This window comes from Jaculus jaculus, chromosome 9 (genome assembly GCF_020740685.1).
Source record: "Jaculus jaculus isolate mJacJac1 chromosome 9, mJacJac1.mat.Y.cur, whole genome shotgun sequence".
In the NCBI taxonomy this organism is placed as follows: Eukaryota; Metazoa; Chordata; class Mammalia; order Rodentia; family Dipodidae; genus Jaculus; species Jaculus jaculus.
In genome coordinates this window covers 26,525,619-26,545,091 of record NC_059110.1, presented here as the reverse complement: position 1 = coordinate 26,545,091, position 19,473 = coordinate 26,525,619, and the positions used below count along the sequence as shown (strand labels likewise).

Here is a 19,473-nt window from a genome sequence, read left to right as displayed (position 1 = left end):
AGAATGTCTAACCATTAACTCTCTTCCTTGAGCTACTGGATGCTAGCATTCTGAAGGCAGGCAGAAAGCACAGGCGGCTCAATTCCGAAGGGCTAGCAACGTCAGCGTCTCCCGTTCCCGAGAGGCTGACACTGGCCACGACGAGCAGGCGGATCTGAGGCTCTGACGTGGCCACATCTCAGGGGCTCACGCTGTCCCTGAGTGCGGCCATGTGAGGAGGAACCCTTATCTCTCAATTGGTGATAGTCCTCCATTTCTAACCCCCTACTCTGAAACTCCACAAATTGTGTTTTGTGTTGCATTTTATGAACAAAAGTCGATGATACAATGCCAAGATAGTCAAATTCTGTCATGATGGATTTCTTTTTTAGTTGTCAATAAACTCCCAGTTTGTTTTCCTTAAACATCTTGAAGTCACTCTGTTAAAAAAAAAAAAAAGTTCTGAGAGGGAGGAGGAACTGGCAATGTCTGTCGGCCAAGTCCGAGCTCAGAGATTCGGTGCTGTTTGTTCCTGTTCTTGCTGCTTCAGTCTCCTCATGGCCAGAATGCTGATGGGATGGGATGGGATGGGATGGGATGGGATGGGATGGGATGGGATGGGATGGGATGGGAAAGTACCCACAGTGCCAGGCAGCAGAACTCCCAGGGCTGCAAACTTCACCATGCACACTTACTTCCCTGCGTGAGAAGCTCAGAGCTGCTGTGCCTCACCACCCCAGTTGTGTCTGGGTGTGCACAGTCAGAGCAGGCTAAGCAAATGGCCTGCTCTGAAAATCTGTCTGCTTTCTGAACATCTTTGATGAACTTCTGCTCTGTATGTGATATCATGATGAAGTCACCAAAGTAATAACATCTGAATTTTCGAGGTGGGCATGCCTGTCACCCTAGCATTTGGAGAAGTTGACACAAGAGGATTGTGAGTTTGAGGCAAGTTGACTGAGATACAATGCAACAAAAAAGAAAAGCGGAGAGAAAAGAAAAGATGTGAATTTTATCTACAGTCTGCTTCCAATGTTGTTGGGATATAAATACCCGGCAGAAGCTGCTAAGCAGTGCCGTCAACCACGTAAGTGGACAAAAATCAATGCAGAACAAACACATATCTAAGTAAGAGGCAGTCTCAGGTGACAGTGCAGTTGTCAAGTAAGGATTTCTGAAGCCTGTAAATGTGAAGACATGTCTTTAAAAGCAGAGGGGGGTGGGGATCATAAGCATAGCAACAGTGAAAGTTTAACAGATGAGGAAGGCGACCTGATGAAAGAACGGATAAGGAACAAGTAAGCTATGTGAGAAACAGATCACAGGCTGCTGGCTTGGAACACAAAGTCCATGTTAGTGGAGAATCAAAAACAAGATCGACATATGGGGGTGGGTTGGCAGATGCTTAAAAAAAATGAGAGAACAGCCTTGAGGTAACAATGCCTCAAGTCAAGTCCTTGGCATGCACGCTCACAGCCTGACCGGTCACCCACTAAGCAGCAGCCTCATGAGCGCTTATTTCAATGATGGCTCAGATTCACACACTCTTCCTCTCACGGTACATCTGCGTGAACGTGTGATCTGCTTCCAAGCTAACTAAATTAATGAGAAACCTCACTGCCGTTTCCTCATTTATACTACTTGTCTTCACAGAAAAACAAATGGGACTTTAATACCATGTACACACCATGATGCCCTTCTCCCCAGCCCCCAGCTCAGAATGAACGCTGGACTACACTCCAGCCACGCCATGGCATCTGTAAAAGGTGAGTCTGAATTGCCAGCACCCTTGTCAAAGTGGGTATTTCAAGGAGTGAACTTGGATGTCAGCAAAGATAAACCTGACCCAATGCCAGCACCTCACTGCAGCTTCCTGGTGCTCGACTGACAAACACCCGTTTCATCCTTTCCATAAGCCTGCCACTTGTAACGAGTGTTACCCCCACTTTTTCTTTTTCTTTTTTTAATAAGAAACTGTGTGCTTTTTATGATACTCAAGACCTGATAGATTCTTGAAGGTTTATGGACAGATTCCTTTAGGCCTTCTTATGCTGATGGCATTGCTGGTACCTGTTCTTCACAGACAGCTCAACTGGATTCCTATTCTACATATATTTGGAATATTGTTTTTAAATCTAACATTTTAGCTAGGCATGGTAGCACACTCCTGCAATGCTGGCACTTCACAGGCAAAGTTGGAGAAATCACAAATTTAAGGCCAGCTTAGTCTACATAGTGAAATCCTATCTCCAAAACAGCAAAGAGCTGGGTGTGGTGGCGCACACCTTTAATCCCAGCACTCAGGAGGCAGAGGTAAAAGGATCACCGTGAGTTCTAGACTACCCTGAGACTACACAGTGAATTCCAGGTCAGCTTGGGCTACAGCAAGACCCTATCTCGAACCCTCCTACCCCACAAAAAAAGCAAAAAGCAAATAAATGTTAACATCCTGTATCATTCATTAGCTCAGCAAATACTATTAAGCACCTACTATGTCCTAGGAGATGTCCCGGGGCCCGAACTAAATTAACTGCTAAATGCGATATGTTTTGAATGAAATATTTATGTCTCTCAGGAGCCACCACCAAGTTTCATACATGCTGCTCAAGCCACTGATTGCTACTGTCAGACTTTCAAGGATTTATTTGTGTTTTTTTTTTTAATTTGCTTTGTATTTATTTATTTGTTTATTATTTTCAAGAGAGAGAGAGAAACAGAGAGAGAATGTATGGGCATGCCAGCCTTTTACCACTGTAAACAAACTCCAAACTCATGTACCACTTTGTGCATCTGGCTCTTTCTGGGTACTAGGAAACCAAACAAACCTGGGCTGGCAGACCACTGAGCCATCATCTCCCCAGCCTCCTATCAGGCTTTCAAATGCCCACTTAACCTTGCTATGCAGTGGACTGAAGTGGCATCTCACTTGCATATCTACGATTCAGCAGCACGCTGTCTTCCCCAAACACCCCCTCACTTGTGTATGTTAAGGACACCGCTAGTCTATAAGCTCTGTGATCTCACCGCCTCAGAATCATCCTCTCTTTGGGTCTTTTAGTGGTAAACCACTTCAGGAGAACAAACCCTCAACTTAATTGCACAGTAAAAGGGCAAAATAAAGGATCCAAGGACTGGAAGCAGCATTAAGTTCATGGAACCAGAATGACACAAAGTGTAACAACAGGTTGGATGAACAAAGGACATTATTTTTCTATTATCAAATGCAAGGATGGGGAGATGGTTCAATGGTCAAAGGTGCTTGCTTACAAAGACAAGATATTACAAACTAGGTGCTTTCTCACAGAGCACAGCCTGACAAACAAAACTATATGGCCATGTGCTAAGAACCAGGATTAGGCTCACTCTCATACACAAAACTTCAGGGGAGGTCGTTAAGACACCTTCAGAGCCAGTGCTGTTCTCGGCTACAGTCCGCACGGCTTACAGAGGTCAGATCATCTGAATGGAGTTAGAGTTAATACACACCAGGTGGAAACTCAAATCTGGAGCTGTCTCACTCCAAAGTATGTATGATCTTCACTAAACCTGGTGCTCGCTGGCACAGAAAATTACAAAGGTGGTGTAATGAAATTTTTATGGAACGTAACTGAAGTACTGTAGAAGAAAAATGTGATTACTCAAAATCAACCGTTTACTCAATAGCAATAAGCACTGAGAGTAGTCAAGACTCTGACCTTCCAAGTGAGAGATGGGACACTTCCTTCTCTCCTCCCTTCTCAAATGCTCTTCAGATAGTTTTTAGACAATGAATTCTCTTGTCAAGGACATAGAACTTCCCCACATACAGTTTCTCACATAACCCATACTGCAAAAAGTAGCAGAAACCACTATATCGTCAGTATACTTTATGAGTATTTTAGTTTAGTTTTTCAAGGTAGGGTTTCAGCCTGGAATTCACTATGTAGTCCAAGGTGGCCTTGAACTCACAGTGATCCTCCTACCTCTGCCTCCCAAGTGCTGGGATTAAAGGCGTGCGCCACCACGCACAGCTTGTAACTATTTTTTATCCAAAGAAGCAAACCAACTGTGAGGACTGGCCCAAGATCTAGCAGCCCATGAGAACTGGGGTCAGAAATAGACAACGAGTAACACTAGAAGCACAGCCTACAGTTATGACAGCGACGGGCTGACTACTCAGTCCCAAAGTGGTTCTGCCCATTGATATTATTAGAATTACTGCTTGCTAGAACATGATATTTCCAATTCGTATTTCTGAAGTACTGCACTTTTATAATTTCCCATGAAATCAAAACATCAAATTTAAGGGTATGTAAGTACAGTGCACCACTCTAAGTGCATGGAAACTAGGCACAATGTATTCTAAATCACATCATCTTCAGCCCCTTCTAAATGTGATTTACTTACACAAAGTAATTTAGCTGGGAGTGATGCACATGTCCGTAGTCCCACATACTGAGGAGGCAAGAGGATCACTTGAGCCCAGGAGTTTGAGATCGGCAACAAAGTGATATCCTGTCTCTGAAAGTCAATTCCTACAGAGCAGGCAGGCTTCCTGACAGACGTGGAAAGATAGGTAAACTTTAGCCAAAGTACTTCAGATTATTTTGTGGGCTTCACAGGATGGATTATGCCTGTGGCCCCAGCTCTTAAGAGGTGGAGGCAGGAGTATATTTCAAGGTCACCCTCTGTTACAGAAGAGATGCCTGGACTACATAAGACCCTGTCTCAGAAGACCAAAAAACATCTCTCTCTTTCCCTATTGTCATGAACTTAATGTGACAGTCTTCTCCATGCATAATGTCTATTTTTCAAAACCTACGTTCCCCACCAGATGCCAGTTCACTTTAAATTATGCTGTTTTTTGTCATTAAAATTATATAGGCAGTACAGGCCCTCACTCAGAACACTCAATATGCATATTCTTCAAAGTGACGAGTTCACTGTTTTTTTTATTATTATTTATAGCTTTAAGGTATGATCTATACATCATAAAATTCAACCACAAGGGCTGGAGAGATGGCTTAGTGGTTAAGGTGTTTGCCTACAAAGCCAAAGGATCCCTCTTTGACTCTCCAGGACCCACATAAGCCAGATGCACATGGGGGCACACACATCTGGAGTTCATTTGCAAAGGCTGGAGGTGTTGGTGCTCCCATTCTCTCTCTCTCTCAAATAAATAAATATTTAAGAAAATTAAGCCACAATAAATGTACAGCTTACTAAGTTTCATGATTTTCAGCATTGTGAACCATTGTACCAATCTAATTTTAGAAATTTTCTCTCTCCAAATATTTCCCTCCAAGACTGTGCCTTGCCTTGGGCCTTAGATAACTACAGATACCTGTTCTCTACAGATCTGCCTTTTCCAAACATCTCATAGCTCTGTCACTTGGTGTGTTTCTGACATTCAATTATGTTGCAGCATATATCAGTAACTTGTTCCTTTCTGTGGCAGAATACTGTTCCAGTCGATACATGCACCAATTGCCACCTAATGGGCATTTGAATTGTCTTCCAGGGGTTTTTTTACCATTGTGAATAATGCTAATTGGCATGAACAAACAATTCTCAGTTCATACATGCTTTCTATTTCTCTTAGGTAGGCCCCTTAGAATTGCTGGTTCCTAGGTAAACTTAACTTTTTAGGAAATAGCCAAACTACTTTCCAAAATAGCTATGCCATTCCCAAGAGCAGTGTAAAAGCTTCCTTCTTTCCACAACACCAAGCATTATCAATTTTGTTAATTATAACCATTCTAGTGGATGTAGGACAATACATCAGTATGGTTTAACTTACACTTAATTACTACACCATTAATAACGTGTTTTAGATCAAAGATTTTTATCATAGCTTTGATATACAATTATCTTTTCTGAGTCTGTATCTTGTTTTCTTTTACTTTAAATAATCTCTAAAATATTAAAACTAAGTGGGTTTTTTTGTTTGTTTGTTTGTGTTTGGTTTTCTGAGGTAGGGTCTCTGCTCTAGCCCAGGCTGACCTGGAATTCACTATGTAGTCTCAGGGTGGCCTTGTTTGCTGGGATTCAAGGCATGTGCCACCACACTAGGCTTAAAACTAAGTTTTTTTTTTTTTTTTTTTTGATAAAGCCCAATTATCAGTTGTTTTAAGGTTCAAATGTTTTTGGTTTATCTAAAATCTCAGTCTAACCATGGTAACAAAGACCTTCTATGCTATCAGCTAGAATGAAGTTTTATAGCTTTGGGTTTCACAATTAATTCTATGACCTATTTTGAGATAATATTTTTGCTTATTCATTTATTTGAGAGTGACAGACAGAGAGAGAAAGAGGCAGACAGAGAGAGAATGGGCGCACCAGGGCCTCCAGCCACTGCAAACAAACTCCAGATGCGTGCACCCCCTTGTGCATCTGGCTAACGTGAGTCCTGGGGAATCGAGCCTGTTGTCCTTAGGCTTCACAGGCCAACGCTTAACTGCTAAGCCATCTCTCCAGCCCCTAAGATAATTTTTAGGTATGATGTGACATATATACATTTCTTCTAAGCATATGGGTAGCTAATTGTTCCTGAACCACTTGCTGAGAATACTCTTTTCCCACTAAGATGTTCTAGAACATTTGGAAAAGTGAGCTGACCACTAATGTTATTTCTGGGGTCTCAATTCTGCTGCATTGCCCTGGGCAGGCCAATCACACTGCGATGGTCAGCAAGTACTTAGTCAAGTTTTAGACTGGGTGGGGCAATTCTCTTCTTTTGTTCTTGTATCTCCTTACACATGTTAGGATTGGCAGGAATTTTGTTGAAACCATAGGTCAATTTGGGGAAAGCTGCCATGCTAGCATTCAAACCTGCAACTTGTCCTCTCATTTATCTAAATCTAGCTTTTCTAATATTTTGTAGTTTAGTATAAAAATCTTGGTGCTTCTTTTATTAACATTATCTCTCAAGAACTTTAGATTGTTTTGTTGCTATTGTGTGTTTCTCCTACTATCATATGCAGATTTTTTATCACTACTACACTGTTAATCTTGCCTGGTGATAGAAAAACAAATAGAAGCCATTAGGCTGGAACATTCAGCCTCCCCTGGTTAAATCTATTTACCTAGGTATCTGTCTCCAAACCCTGTTCTTTTTTCATTCCCCTCTTTTAAAGCTGAGGATGTGACTTCTCTCCCTTTAAAGGTCTGCCATCAGAACTTTTTTTTTTTTCTTTTTTGAGACAAGGACTCCACTAGGTAGACTAGGCTAGCCTTAAGCTCATGGCAATCCACCTGCCTCAGCCTTTCAAATGTTGGGACTATACGTATGCGCCAGCACAGCTCTCCACTCTTGTTTTCTTAAGGGCTTGTCTTCTTCCTTTCTTTATCAGTCCTAACAAGTAAAATGTGGCTGCAGTAAAGATTTGCTTTATAGCCTCACTGGCCTTCAGCTTCTACTCCATAGTCATTCTAATCAAATGCACATTTCTTTGAAGAGCTATTTATATGCTGGCTCTTCCAATAACACCGTTCAGTTTTCTTTCTTTCTCAAATTCTATATTCAATTCATGACCATGCTTTCCTATTTTATCACCTTAACTAATCTCAAGTGTGCCCATTTCTCTTCACTTTCCTATCACCTCGCTAACTCAAGCCACTGCTGTTTCCCATGTGGACTACAACATATCCACTATCCTATCTGTTCCCTGCTCCCCCAGTATTCTGTTTACACAAAAGTTAGAATGATCTTTAATTCAGATGACGCCACTCCTTTGAATAAATATTTTTATAAAATTCAAACACAAATATGACGCTTATTAAGACACTAGCTGAGACTCCTCGTACAGAGCATGTGGTTTTCAGCAGGTAGAGGAAAGTGGTTGACTGGGACAAGAGCATGTTTTTAGCTTGTTATTTCAGTGATTTAGAAATTACAAATAATAAAAAAATCTATTACTAATTGAAAGTTCTTGTAACTGAGCAAGTTCAAGAGAAAAACTGACTTATGTTTCAGTTTCTTTTCTATTTTATTTTATTTATTTATTTGAGAGAGAGGAGAGAGAGGAAGAGGCAGAGAGAAAGAGAGAAAGCATGCACCAGGGCCTCCAGCCATTGCAAACTAACTCCAGACACATGCACCCCCTTGTGCATCTGGCTTATATGATTCCTGGGGAATTGAACCAGGGTCCTTAGGCTTTGCAGGCAAATGCCTTAACAGCTAAGCCATTTCCTCAGCCTCAGTTTCTTTTCTTCCATCAAATGTATGCATCCTACTCAAATATTCTACCAAGATACTGCTCAACACAGCAACCTAAACATTTCAGCTTAGGAGGAGGACACTGCTTGCAAACTTGCAGAACAGTTAATCCAGGGCCCTTTATCCTTTATATACATTCAAAGTTTGTGTGAAGTTGGAAGACACCTCCCAAACTGAAGGCTTTTATGTTTTTTTCTAATTTCTGAAAAAATAAGTCACCTCTGGAAAAGTTATTTTGAAGTCATACCACTGCATACTTTGTCATTCAGCACACAGTAAAACTTAAAACTGATGATGACAAATCCTATCAGCCAGATTTTTCTCCCTACCCCTGCTGTGTGACATTTTACAATGTCAAGTCCTTCACTTTGTCTATGAACATTGTGACACAATAAGCCCTTCACCTCAGAATAGGTTTTGCTCTACTTCCAAAACATGTAATAAATACACAGTGAGCAAGGCCAGCAGGGCTACATAGTGGGGCTGTCATGAGAAACAAACACGTTTATGAAGAGTAATGACTATACCTAAAACGTCTGACAGTTGTAGTAATGAAAAATGTGTCTGTATGTGCCCAGGATAACAACCCTTTCCATCCCTTTCTCTGAAGTGATCATGCATTAAGCCATCGATATAAATGAAACTCATCTATGCAAAAGTGAAAGTCCACTTACAAGTCAAACTCAGCATTAAGAAGGATAAGCAAATGAAAACCGGGCTGAATGGCAACCCTTGCGTTGTCCGTGGTCACATGGCCAGTGCAGAGAAGAAAGCGCTGCCTGTGAGGTGAGGCAGCAGGAATAATGGGAAGGGAGGGATACTCACTATTCCGTAAACAAGTTACTTAACTTCTCTGCCTATCAAGTTCCCAGTTAATAAGAATAATACCCACTTCATGGGGTGTTGCAAGAATCAAATGAGTTCATCAAATGAAAACGATGTGCCTGGTAAAAGGAATACACCAGGCACTCAACAAATGCCAGTTCCTCTTCCCGAGGAGCTAGGCCCTCTGTTCTGAGTCCCTTCCCCTCATTTCTCCAGATGACTCAGCCCTCTGATGACTTAACAAATGCTGAAGACTACATCAGTCAAGGCCATGTTGTGTAAGACACTGCCTGGCCCCTACTCTCAACACAGGTGAGACCTCCCCCCGCCCCCCCCACCCAGCCTCAGCAAGTGAACTTCGTTCTAAGAACTGACATTCATCATAGACAAAACTCTTCCTGTTTCAATCTCTTGAAGATCAGCACCATTTCAAAATGCCACCATTAGACTCATCATTACCTCTTTAGAAAATGAAGCACTTGGGCTAGAGAGATTGCTCAGTGGTTAAGGCGTTTGCCTGTAAAGCCTAAGGACCCTAGTTTGACTCCCCAGTCAAAGTCCTACGTAAAGCCAGATGCACAAAGTGGCACATGTATCTAGAGTTCGTTTGCAAGGTCTAGAAGCCCTGGAACATCCATATTCTCTCTTTCCTTAGAAACAAATAAATAATTTTCAAAATTTTAAAAAATAAAACACTCCTCCTGCTCCCCTTCTAATCTGAGTGCTGTCCCTACAGTCTATCCCATCGCAACTGCACCTTCAGAATCACTCCTCCATCTTGAGCCTCATTTCTGTCCCACTGCCACCACAAGAGTCCAGGCAGGATCTGCCAACTTCAACCATGCTGGCATTTGGGCCAGGTAGTTCTTGGTATGGGGCTGTCCTGTGTAGTATTAAGCAGTGTCTCTGACCCCACATACTTCACACTAGCAGAAGCACCCCCTCTCCCTAGGTATGACCACCAAAACCATCTCTGCCGACACTGACAAATGGCTCCTAAGGACACAAAAGTCACTGTCGCCCTGGCCCCTCACCCCACGGTTTCAGAGCCACTGGCCCAGTTGCTCACCACTTCCTATATTTCATAGATGATGGCTTAGTTGCTTTCCTCCATCTGCTGGGGCGGTGGCGGTGACAAAGCCCTCCTACGGCGCTGCCTGGGAGCCACTTATTTTCAATCTATGTTCCCCGCTCCCTTCACGATCAGTTCAAAGCTCCCCATCCAGCCTTGATAGTCTGGCCTCAAACACTCCCACAAAGCACATGGGAAAGTAGTACAGCCAGCGGGGAGCCCTCAGTGACACATCTAGCCCTCACCTTCCCTTTACACTACTGTGGCTCTGGCTGGCATGTCCATTACTCAGCACCCATGCCAGGCCTCTTCCGGAGCCTCTTTCCCTAGCCTCTAATCTCCTAGCTCAAAGCCAAAAGTGTCCATGCCTCCCAACTGCCTTCTGAAGCATTTACGAAATCGGCTCATTCTTCCACCTTCCTAACTCCAGGTTCCATTCTCGGCACAACATCCTAAAGCTCTGGTAAGACCTAACTATCTACTAGTCCTTGACGAGGCTTCTACACAGTCCACCTTTGATCATGTTTTCCCTTTGCCTGGAAGCCCTTTTCATCCCACTTCCCTTCCCCACCCCAACTGAAAGTCCAGCTGTCCCTTCCTGTCCTGCCTTCTTTGTTTCTGTACATGGTGTCCCTCTCCTGCCTTTATGCCACACCTGAGTGCTTCCCTGCAAAGCCAAACCCAATGCCAAGTACAGAACTCTGTGTTACATGTGAGTTGCCCCAAATGTTACAAAGCAATGGAGGGCTGTGTTCTCAGAAAATCTCACATTCTCTTCAGGGAACTTAAGCCCACATCCCCTTCTGTCTCATGTTTCTGTGTCCTCGGCCAACTTTTGAGTAAATGGCCTTCAAGATTCCAGATTGCTATTTTGTACAGGTTTTGTGTCCTTTATCAGCCATACTTGAGACTGGAGTGTTTTGAATTTCAATGTTGTTTTCAGATTGCGGAATGCTTACATAGACATAATGAGATACCTTGGGAATGGGATCCCAGTCTAAAGACTAAATTTATTTACATTTCATATACACCATATTCACACAGCCTGAGGATAGTAACTTTAAATTTTTTTTTTATTATTTGTGTGTGAGAGAGAGGGAGAGTGAGAGAGAGAGAGAGAGAGAGAGAATAGACACTCCAGCCACTTCAAATTAACTCCAAATGCATGTGCCACCTTGTACATCTGGCATACATGGGTCCTGGGGAATCCAACCTGGGTCCTTCAGCTTTGCAGGCAAGCACCTTAACTGCTAAGCCATCTCTCCAGCCTGGAGAATAATTTTTCAAAATAATTTTGCTCATGAATCGAAGTTTCACAATGTGGAATTTTCCACCTGTGGTATGATACTGCCCCTAAAATGTTTCCAATTTTGAACTTGCAAATGAGGAATGCTCAACCTGAATGTGTTACTGGAGAAATCCTACTTCAGGAGTTCCTACAGTTTCCAACTTGTAACTGAATTCTACATATTTAAACTACTTAAGCTCACTCTATCAAAGACAACAGAAATTTATTTTCAAATGTCAATAAAATTGAGTAAAATATAACAATAGCTTGGATTTGAGCAAAAAACGTTTAAGGTAAAGATGAATGCTAGTAAATCTTAATAGTGCGTGTACCATTCCAAAGTCTATGCACCACTAAAAGGATGAAAAGTCAGTTTATGTCAACTCTCCCTGCCCAAAGAAAAGCCAAAATAGAACATAGGAGAGACTTCTTGGTTTTACTTCCTAACTGACATGAAGGCATGTTTTGTTATTTAAAAAAAAAAAAAATGAAAAGCTCACATTAGTGGTCTTTTTCTTTCTTTCTCTTTTGGCTGAGGCAAGCTCTCACTCTAGCCTAGGCTGAACTGGAACTCACTGTATAGCCCAGGCTGGTTGTGAACTCAAGCCAATCCTCCAACCTCAGCCTTCCAAGTGCTGGAATTAAAATGGTGGCCACCAGACCTGCAATGAGCATGGTCTGACCAGACCTTGTAAGTCCTGCTTCAAATCTATGCGAGAAGTGTGTGTGGAGCCCTAAGGAACCCCTCCTTTTATAGGAGGAGCAAAACCTCTGCTGTGTATGTTCCTGGGCTGAAGATGGTGTCCACATTTTTTAAATGATCATAAAAACAGAAACAACGGGTATACCACAGAGACTACATACACATGGCAAAACCTAAAACAAATTTACTATTTCTCCCTGTTCAAAAGCAGCATGAATCTAGGAATCCTACACATCCATCATGGTACCTAAGACTCTCCCATTGTTTCCTCTCATGGTCTTAAAAAAAGCAATACAAAACATACAGATAATACCAGAACACACACTACTAAGCCATGTTAGTGCACAGGTGAGTTCTAAGTCAGAAGTGTGTGTGTTTGTGTGTGTGTGTGTATGGTTGTGTCCATTTCACAGAGCTTTTGTGAGAAGAAAACTGCCTCTACAAATGGACGAACAAGAAATCAGTCTTGAGGAGGCCCACAGTCGCACTGCCCGTTTACAGGAGACTAGGGTCAATGACCCACGCCTCACCTGGTCTGCGATCCTAGCCTGTAATCCTAGCACTTGGGCAGCTAAGACAGCAAGATCTTGAGTTTGAAGCCAGCCAGAGATATATGGCTCAAAAATAACTAATTAACCCGAACAAAATAAAACTTCGGACCCAGTGCTCTGCTTCCATGGTGTGAATCCCCTGTGTCTGGTTTTGGAGATTTGGAAAACTGGCTTGGATCCATTTAAGGGTGAAAACTCAAAACGTGCTCCTGACATGCAGTTTACAGTGGCTCTTACCGGCAGCTATGCATCACTGCATAGTAGCACTACGCTCACCACATACATTAGAGAGGAACTTCTAGGAAGTCTTCTGTAAGAACAGACATGACAGAGGCGGTTTACATTTATTCTTTGCTCCTCCGCAAAGCTACAGAGTGAAACGAACGAGATATTTCGCTTCCAGCTGCCCAGGACTTACCTCCCAACCCAAGTCCCCAAGTTCCATCAAGTACTTTGAATCAAGTCCACTGAATGACAATGTCTAGCTTAAATAGGCCACACATGTGTCCTATGATTGACAGGTTCTCTTCCTAGCTGTAAGCGAAGTATAAGCTAGATGTTCAAATTTCTGAATTCCCCCCCCCCAAGAACACAGCTTCCTTTAAAAATAAAAACAAATACTTGATTCCTAAACCTCACAAAACTCACTTAATCCCATCTATTCGGTTCATTCAAGGATTCAGATGACATGTTGCCTATAACTAATAACTTTGCTACTGTTGCAGAATCCAGAGAGCTGTGTGTATATAATGTACCAGGGCTTAGGATTCAAACACATTGACAAGCCAAGATCCTTCGGTGGGGGGGAGGGGGCAGAGGGGTGGTGGTGGTGTTACTCTGAGGGTCTCCCGAGCAGATGCAGGCTCAGGTTCTGCAGACGCCCCCCCCCACCGCTCGACTTTGGTCCCCTGGATCTGGGGTGATCCCTCCCCCTTCCCAGGCGCAGGGCACCTGCGGCCCCGGCCCGGAGCACCCTGCGCTCCCTCCCCGCTTCCCAATCCGGGGAGACGATCATCTCGGAGGCTTTCCCCGGGGAAGGGAAAGGGTTAGGGGGTGTGTGGGGTGCTGGGCGACGGGGGGGGAGGGGGTGGGCGCGTGAGGTGAAGGAAAGGGGCCCATGGGCATTACCTGGAGGACCACGTCGTTGGGCAGCTGCGCGGCCCGGAACAGCTCCAGCACCCTGCCGTTGACCACCACCTTCTTGGTGCTCTCGATGTCGCAGTAGGAGAAGAGATCCGAGTAGTATTTCTGCTCCGCGTCGCTCAGCGTCAAGCCTTCCATCTTCGCTCGGGGCAGGCGGCCCGGCCCGCCCCGCCCCGCATGCAAGCCGGGCTTGGGCGGCTCTGGCCCCGGTGTCCACCGTGCGCGCCCCGGGGAGCCGCGCTGGCACCGCGGCCCGGCCTCCTCGAGCCCCGCAGCGCCCGCCGAGGCAGCGTCCGGCGACCGGGCTGCGCGCGGCCGCGCACGGGGCGTGTGTGTGGGGGGGGGGGGGGACCCCGAGGCTCGCGCGGCCCGGCGGACACCACCGTGGCCACGGCCGCGGGTTCGACGTGTGGACCCCCGGCTCCCGGCCGCCGCCGTGGCCCTCGGGGCTTCCCGCCTCGGCTTCCCCTTCCGCTCACGCCTGGTCCACCACCACCACCACCACCCTCCCCCTCTACCGCCCCAAAACCACCGCGCCCCCCCCTCAACCACCACCACCGCCGCCGCCGCCGCCGCCGCCGGCTCCCGGCACAAACCCCCCGAGCGGCCCACGCACCCAAGCAAAGTTCAGAGCGAAAGGCTCGCTCTGCACAGTCTTAAAGTTTCGGGGGCTCGGCGCCGAGCGTGGACGCCGCTCCGCCTCCCGCCGCCGCCGCCATTGACTGCGCCCCGGCCCGGCCCCGACGCGCTCGCTTCCCACACTGACAGCGGCCGCCGCGCTCCAGACCCGGATGTGAGGCCCGGAGGAGAGAGCGCGAGAGGCGGAGGGAGGGAGGGAGGGAGCGAGCGAGCGAGCGGCAGAGAAACACCCACCGCGCCGGCTCGGCCGCTCCGCGGGGAAGAGAGAGAGGCCCCGCAGCGCCCCCTGCCGTCGGGCCGCGGCCGGGCGCGCTGCGATGCGCGCGAGCCTGGGTGGCGCGGGACCCCCCCTCCCGCCCCCCCCCCCCCGGGCCGCTGCAACGCAGGCACCCCTGCTGCAACCCAGCAAAGGCGGGCCTGGGGACCTTCCTTCCTTGATATGGTGGGGGGGGGGGGACGCGGGAGGGGGGAACATTTAAAGAAACCAGGCTGCGGTGTCTGTTCTCAAGCTTCCGGGGGCCCAAGCATTTGATGGAAAGAGCTGTTGAGGTTTATTAGGTAGCCGGGACCTTTGGGAGGTCAAGCCGCCCCGGTGCTGGGGAATTGAATGCATCTGATTTGAAAGGGCTGTAAACATTCCCGGGATCTGGGGGGGGGGGTGGGGGGGGGGCGGCTTGCCTACTAGACACGAAACTCTTAAGGCTGACCCAAGGTTTACCTACGAAAATAAAAATATGCTCAATAAGGCGGGGAAACAGTCAATGTTTTCTTCCTTCCTTTCTTTCTTTCTTTTGCACAAGGTCATTATGAACTGAATACTGTTAACTTCCACCATCAGTTCTGTCAACCTGTGTAGAGCTTCAATCAAGCCCAGGGGCTCCTTCGTCCTCTGGGAACGTCATGAAGTTGTCCTATTTCAATCTGCACCTGTCTTACAAAGAGTGTTCTTAAACCCTCTCATGCAGTTTTTGTGTGTGTGTGTGTGTGTGTGTGTGTGTGTGTGTGTGTGTGCTCGCGCGTGTTTCCTTTTGGAACTCCCTAGATAGGCCAGGGTGGATTTGAACTGTTGACACTCCTGCCTCAGCCTCCGGTGCTGGAATCACAGGCATGTGCCACCACAAACCAGTAGTCTTTCGTGGCGGGATTAAATATGTCAGCAACCAAAGCAAGATGATAGGGAAGTTTTTTTTTTTTATTGTATTATTTATTTGCAAGCAGAGAGAAAAAGAATGGGTGTACCTGGGCCTCTTGCGATTGCAAACCAACTCCAGAAACATGTGGTGCTTTGTGCATCTGGCTTTACGTGGGTTTTAGGGAATGGAACCCAGGCTGTCAGGCTTTGCAAGCAAGTGTCTTCAACTGCTGAGCCATTTCTCCTGCCCAACACAGATGATTTTTAATGTGTGGTCCTTATTTTATCACATGTGTTGCTGATCCTACAAAGAGCCCATAAGAGGACTTTACTCCAAACTCACAATTATGTACATGTGATTCTAAAATTTAAAGACCTTTGAAGGGCTTGGGGTGTAGCTTTGTTGGTAGAATGCTTGCTTAGCATGTGGAAAGCCCTGGATTTGATTTCCAGCATAAACTGGATGTGGTGGTGGTACACCCCGGTAATCCCAGCCCTTGCAAAGTAGAGTTGGGAGGATCAGAAGTTCAAAGTCATTTTCAACTACATAATGGTTTTGAGGTCAGAATGGGCTGAGACCCTGACTCAAAAAAGAAAACAGGAAAAAAAAAAGGCAGAGATAGGAGGGTCACTGTGAGTTCGCAGCCAGCATGAGACTACATAGTAAATTCCCGGTCAGCCTGGGCTAGAGCGAGACACTACCTCAAAAACTAAAAAAATAAAAAATAAGAAGATGAAGAAAGAAGAAAGAAGGAAGGAAGGAAAACACTAGAAACCCAAAGATCGTTTAAATCACACTTAGGCAACAAAACTTACCCTGTCTTATTTGGAGGAAAAATCTTAATGAAACTGTATGAAGCCATTTTCATGGGGCCACTTCATGGTAATATTATTATTGTACTGCAAGCCTTTATGCAGTGCTAATATGTACACAATTAGAGATTTTTATTTTATTTTATTTTATTTTTTGCTTTGCAGTTTTAAAGACAAGCCCAGTGAGGTGGACATTGCCTCCCAACTGTCACTGGCATCTTTTTCCTTGACTCTAACCCAGGGGCTCCTGCCACCCTTTTTTTTTTTTTTTTTTTTTTTTTTTTTTTTTTTTTTTTTGTAATTTTGTATGACTTATTCCCTCAAACCAGCTAGGGCCTGTTCAAACATCATCTTTTAGGGAGGCCTTCCGCCAACACCTGACTAAAATAGTTCCACTGTGCTCTGTCCCCTTTGAGTTCCTTTTCCTTATAGCAGCCTACATCTTAATAGCCAATAATTATTGAGTGCTTCCTATGTTTCAGATATGTTCTAAAACTATACCAATTATTAAAACTATACCAACACGAATGATAACAATTATATGAAATACGTACTGTTAATATTTTTTTCTTTTTTGAGAATTAGGAAACTAAGGCAAAATGGTTTAAGAAACTTGTAAGTGACATGTAGATCTTAAATATCAGAATGTAGGATTCAAAGGTCAGGCAGTCTCAACTTTCACATCTGTACACTTTCTGGTTTTTAAGTCCCCGAAGCTACTATCTCTGTAATTAGAACTTAATTCTTCATTATACATTTGGAAGGCCACTGTGTGTATGTGTGTGTGTGTATGTATGTACTTAAGAGCAGAGTTCTGATTTACTGGACTCCCTCAAAAGCCATGCCACCCAGAGGCTGCTGACTCCACAGAGTATTAGGTGAGCCTTTGAGAGGCAGCCCCGTGTCCACTCTCACATGAGATTCTGCCCTGTGTCCACTTTCACATGAGGTTCTGCCCAGTGGAGATTCCACACTCCAGGACACAGAGGACACCCTAAATGAATGACCAGATATGCTACCGTGCCTCCTGTAAGTCCACTCTATGAGAGCAAGAACTAAGGAGTGGGAGACCAGTCCCACACTTCCCTCTTGCCTTTACCCACAGCAACCCACTTCCTGTGCCCAAGTACAGGTTTTGAGCAACCTGGAGAAATCCAGTTGGAAAGGGGACAGCTTCTTGCAGGAGGATATTATTAGCCCCATTGAATTTCCAGCTACAATCCAGTCACTTGTGGCTCCCTGTGCTGACAGATTAGTAGAGAACAAAACAGCAAGCTGAAGAGGAATTGAATTTACTTATCAGGAGGAAGTAGCATTTATCTTCCATAACCGAGGCAGGAAGCAATAGGTTTCTCATCCAAGAGATCCACTGGGGTGTCTGTTGGGGCTCCGGATAAAGATTCTTTGTTTGGCCAAACTCTAATCACTCTCCTGAAACTTCTCCTCGCTCCACCTGTGCACTTCCTTATAAAATCCAGCTTTCACAAAGAGCTCTGCAAGGTCAGTTTACCAAGAGCCCCACGTGCTAACACGTGGCCACCCCGCATCTCTGATGTGGTTCTCCAGCCACCATCCCTCAGGTGGATATCTAATCCCTGCAACTTTCTTCAGCAAGAATCCTGTTATGGGAGAGGGGCCCAAGAGGTCGCACCCACTCCAGAGGACCTATAGAGAGTTAATGGCTGTTGGGGGAGAGAGAGACATTTTCTTCAGTACCCATGTTCCTATAAATAACTCCTTAGCCATGCTTGTATAAGCAACCCTAACTCTTGTCACAACCCCCTTCTCAAAATAAGAAAGAATTGAAACGGCATGACAATGAAGGGGAACTGATTGGGAAGAGAAAGGGAGTGGGAGGGGCATGGATATGAAAGGGTTATGGGGGGAGGTGAATGGGAACAAAATACATTATCTGCAAGTATGAAAATGTCGTAATGAAACCCATTATTATGTATAATTAATATATGCTAGTAAAAATAAATAAGAAGGAAAGAAGGAAGAGGAGAAGTAAAAGAGAGAGAGAGAGGGAAGAGGAGAGAAGAGGAAGAAGGAGAAGAAAGGAGAAGAGGAGGAATTCGCCAGAATTCTGCAGTAAGCCTAATGATTCCTCTTAGGAATTCTTCTGCCCACCAACTCCCACCTTGCCCCTGTCCATTCCCACATGTCCATGTGATGATAGTTGGAGTTGATCCTCACCACCACCCCTGCTCCAAAGGTCTCTTTTCAGTTGTCCCTGGCACCATCGTGCCTGAATACAGTCTCATCTAGGCTGAACTTCAGCAGGTATCAATGAATGGTCCTTGTTTGTCTTGACTCCTCTCCAGTTATTTTGTTTGATTGTTGAGAAAGTCTTGCTGTGTAGTTCAAGCTTGTATACAGCTCATGATCCTCCTGCCTCTACCTCCCAAGTGCTGAGATTGCAGGCTCGAGCCACCAAGCTCCGTCTATGTTCAATTTTGATGGAAAAGAGGTGGATGAAATGACGATGGTTTGGAAGGACGTGGGAACAAGGGACCAAGACCACTTGGGGAAGAGGGTATGGATTGTCCCATGAGGTCAGCCACCTGGAGCGGCAGAGGTGTTGGTTGAGGACGAGGGAAATCTAGAGTGACATGGACAGAGCAGACAGTGACAGAGATGGTCTTGAGATAAGCTGTGTGTGGAGGCAGAGGCAGGAGGATCACTGTGGGTTCAAGGCTACCTGACACTACATAGTGAATCCCAGTTCAGCCTGGGTTAGAGCGAAACCCTACCTCAAGGGAAACAAAGATCTTGAGATGAGCTGTGAGAGTGGCAGATAAAGTTCATTCCACTAACTTTTCTCCTATAAAGTTTTCCAGGAAACAAGGCCAATCAGAATCTAGGAGAAATGGGGGTACAGCTCAGTGGTAGAACACTTGCTTATTATGCATGAAGCCCCCTTTAAAAAAAAATATTTGTTTGAGAGCTGGGTGTGGTGGCACATGCTGTTAATCCCAGCACTCTGGAGGCAGACCACTGTTAGTTTGAGGCAATCCTGATACTACATAGTAAATTCCAGGTCAGCCTGGACTAGAGTGAGACCCTACCCTGAAAAACAAAAATATTTGAGGGAGAGAGAGAATGGGCACACCAGGGCCTCCTGCTGCAGC

At 45.2% G+C, this 19,473-nt stretch overlaps 1 protein-coding gene across 6 annotated transcripts in view; it reads right to left on the bottom strand.

Moving 5' to 3' along the window:
- Positions 1–13,947, bottom strand: part of Reps1 (RALBP1 associated Eps domain containing 1) — a 91,863-nt gene extending 77,916 nt beyond the window's left edge. For 5 of the 6 annotated variants that reach the window (XM_004651163.3, XM_045159363.1, XM_004651164.2 and 2 more), the window contains exon 1: positions 13,744–13,947. In XM_004651163.3, coding sequence (XP_004651220.2) covers positions 13,744–13,896 — 153 coding nt within the window. In that variant the 5' untranslated portion in view covers positions 13,897–13,947. The remainder of the gene's footprint in view (positions 1–13,743) is intronic. The other variant, XM_004651162.3, reaches the window with a different exon arrangement.
- Positions 13,948–19,473: the final 5,526 nt, after the last annotated feature.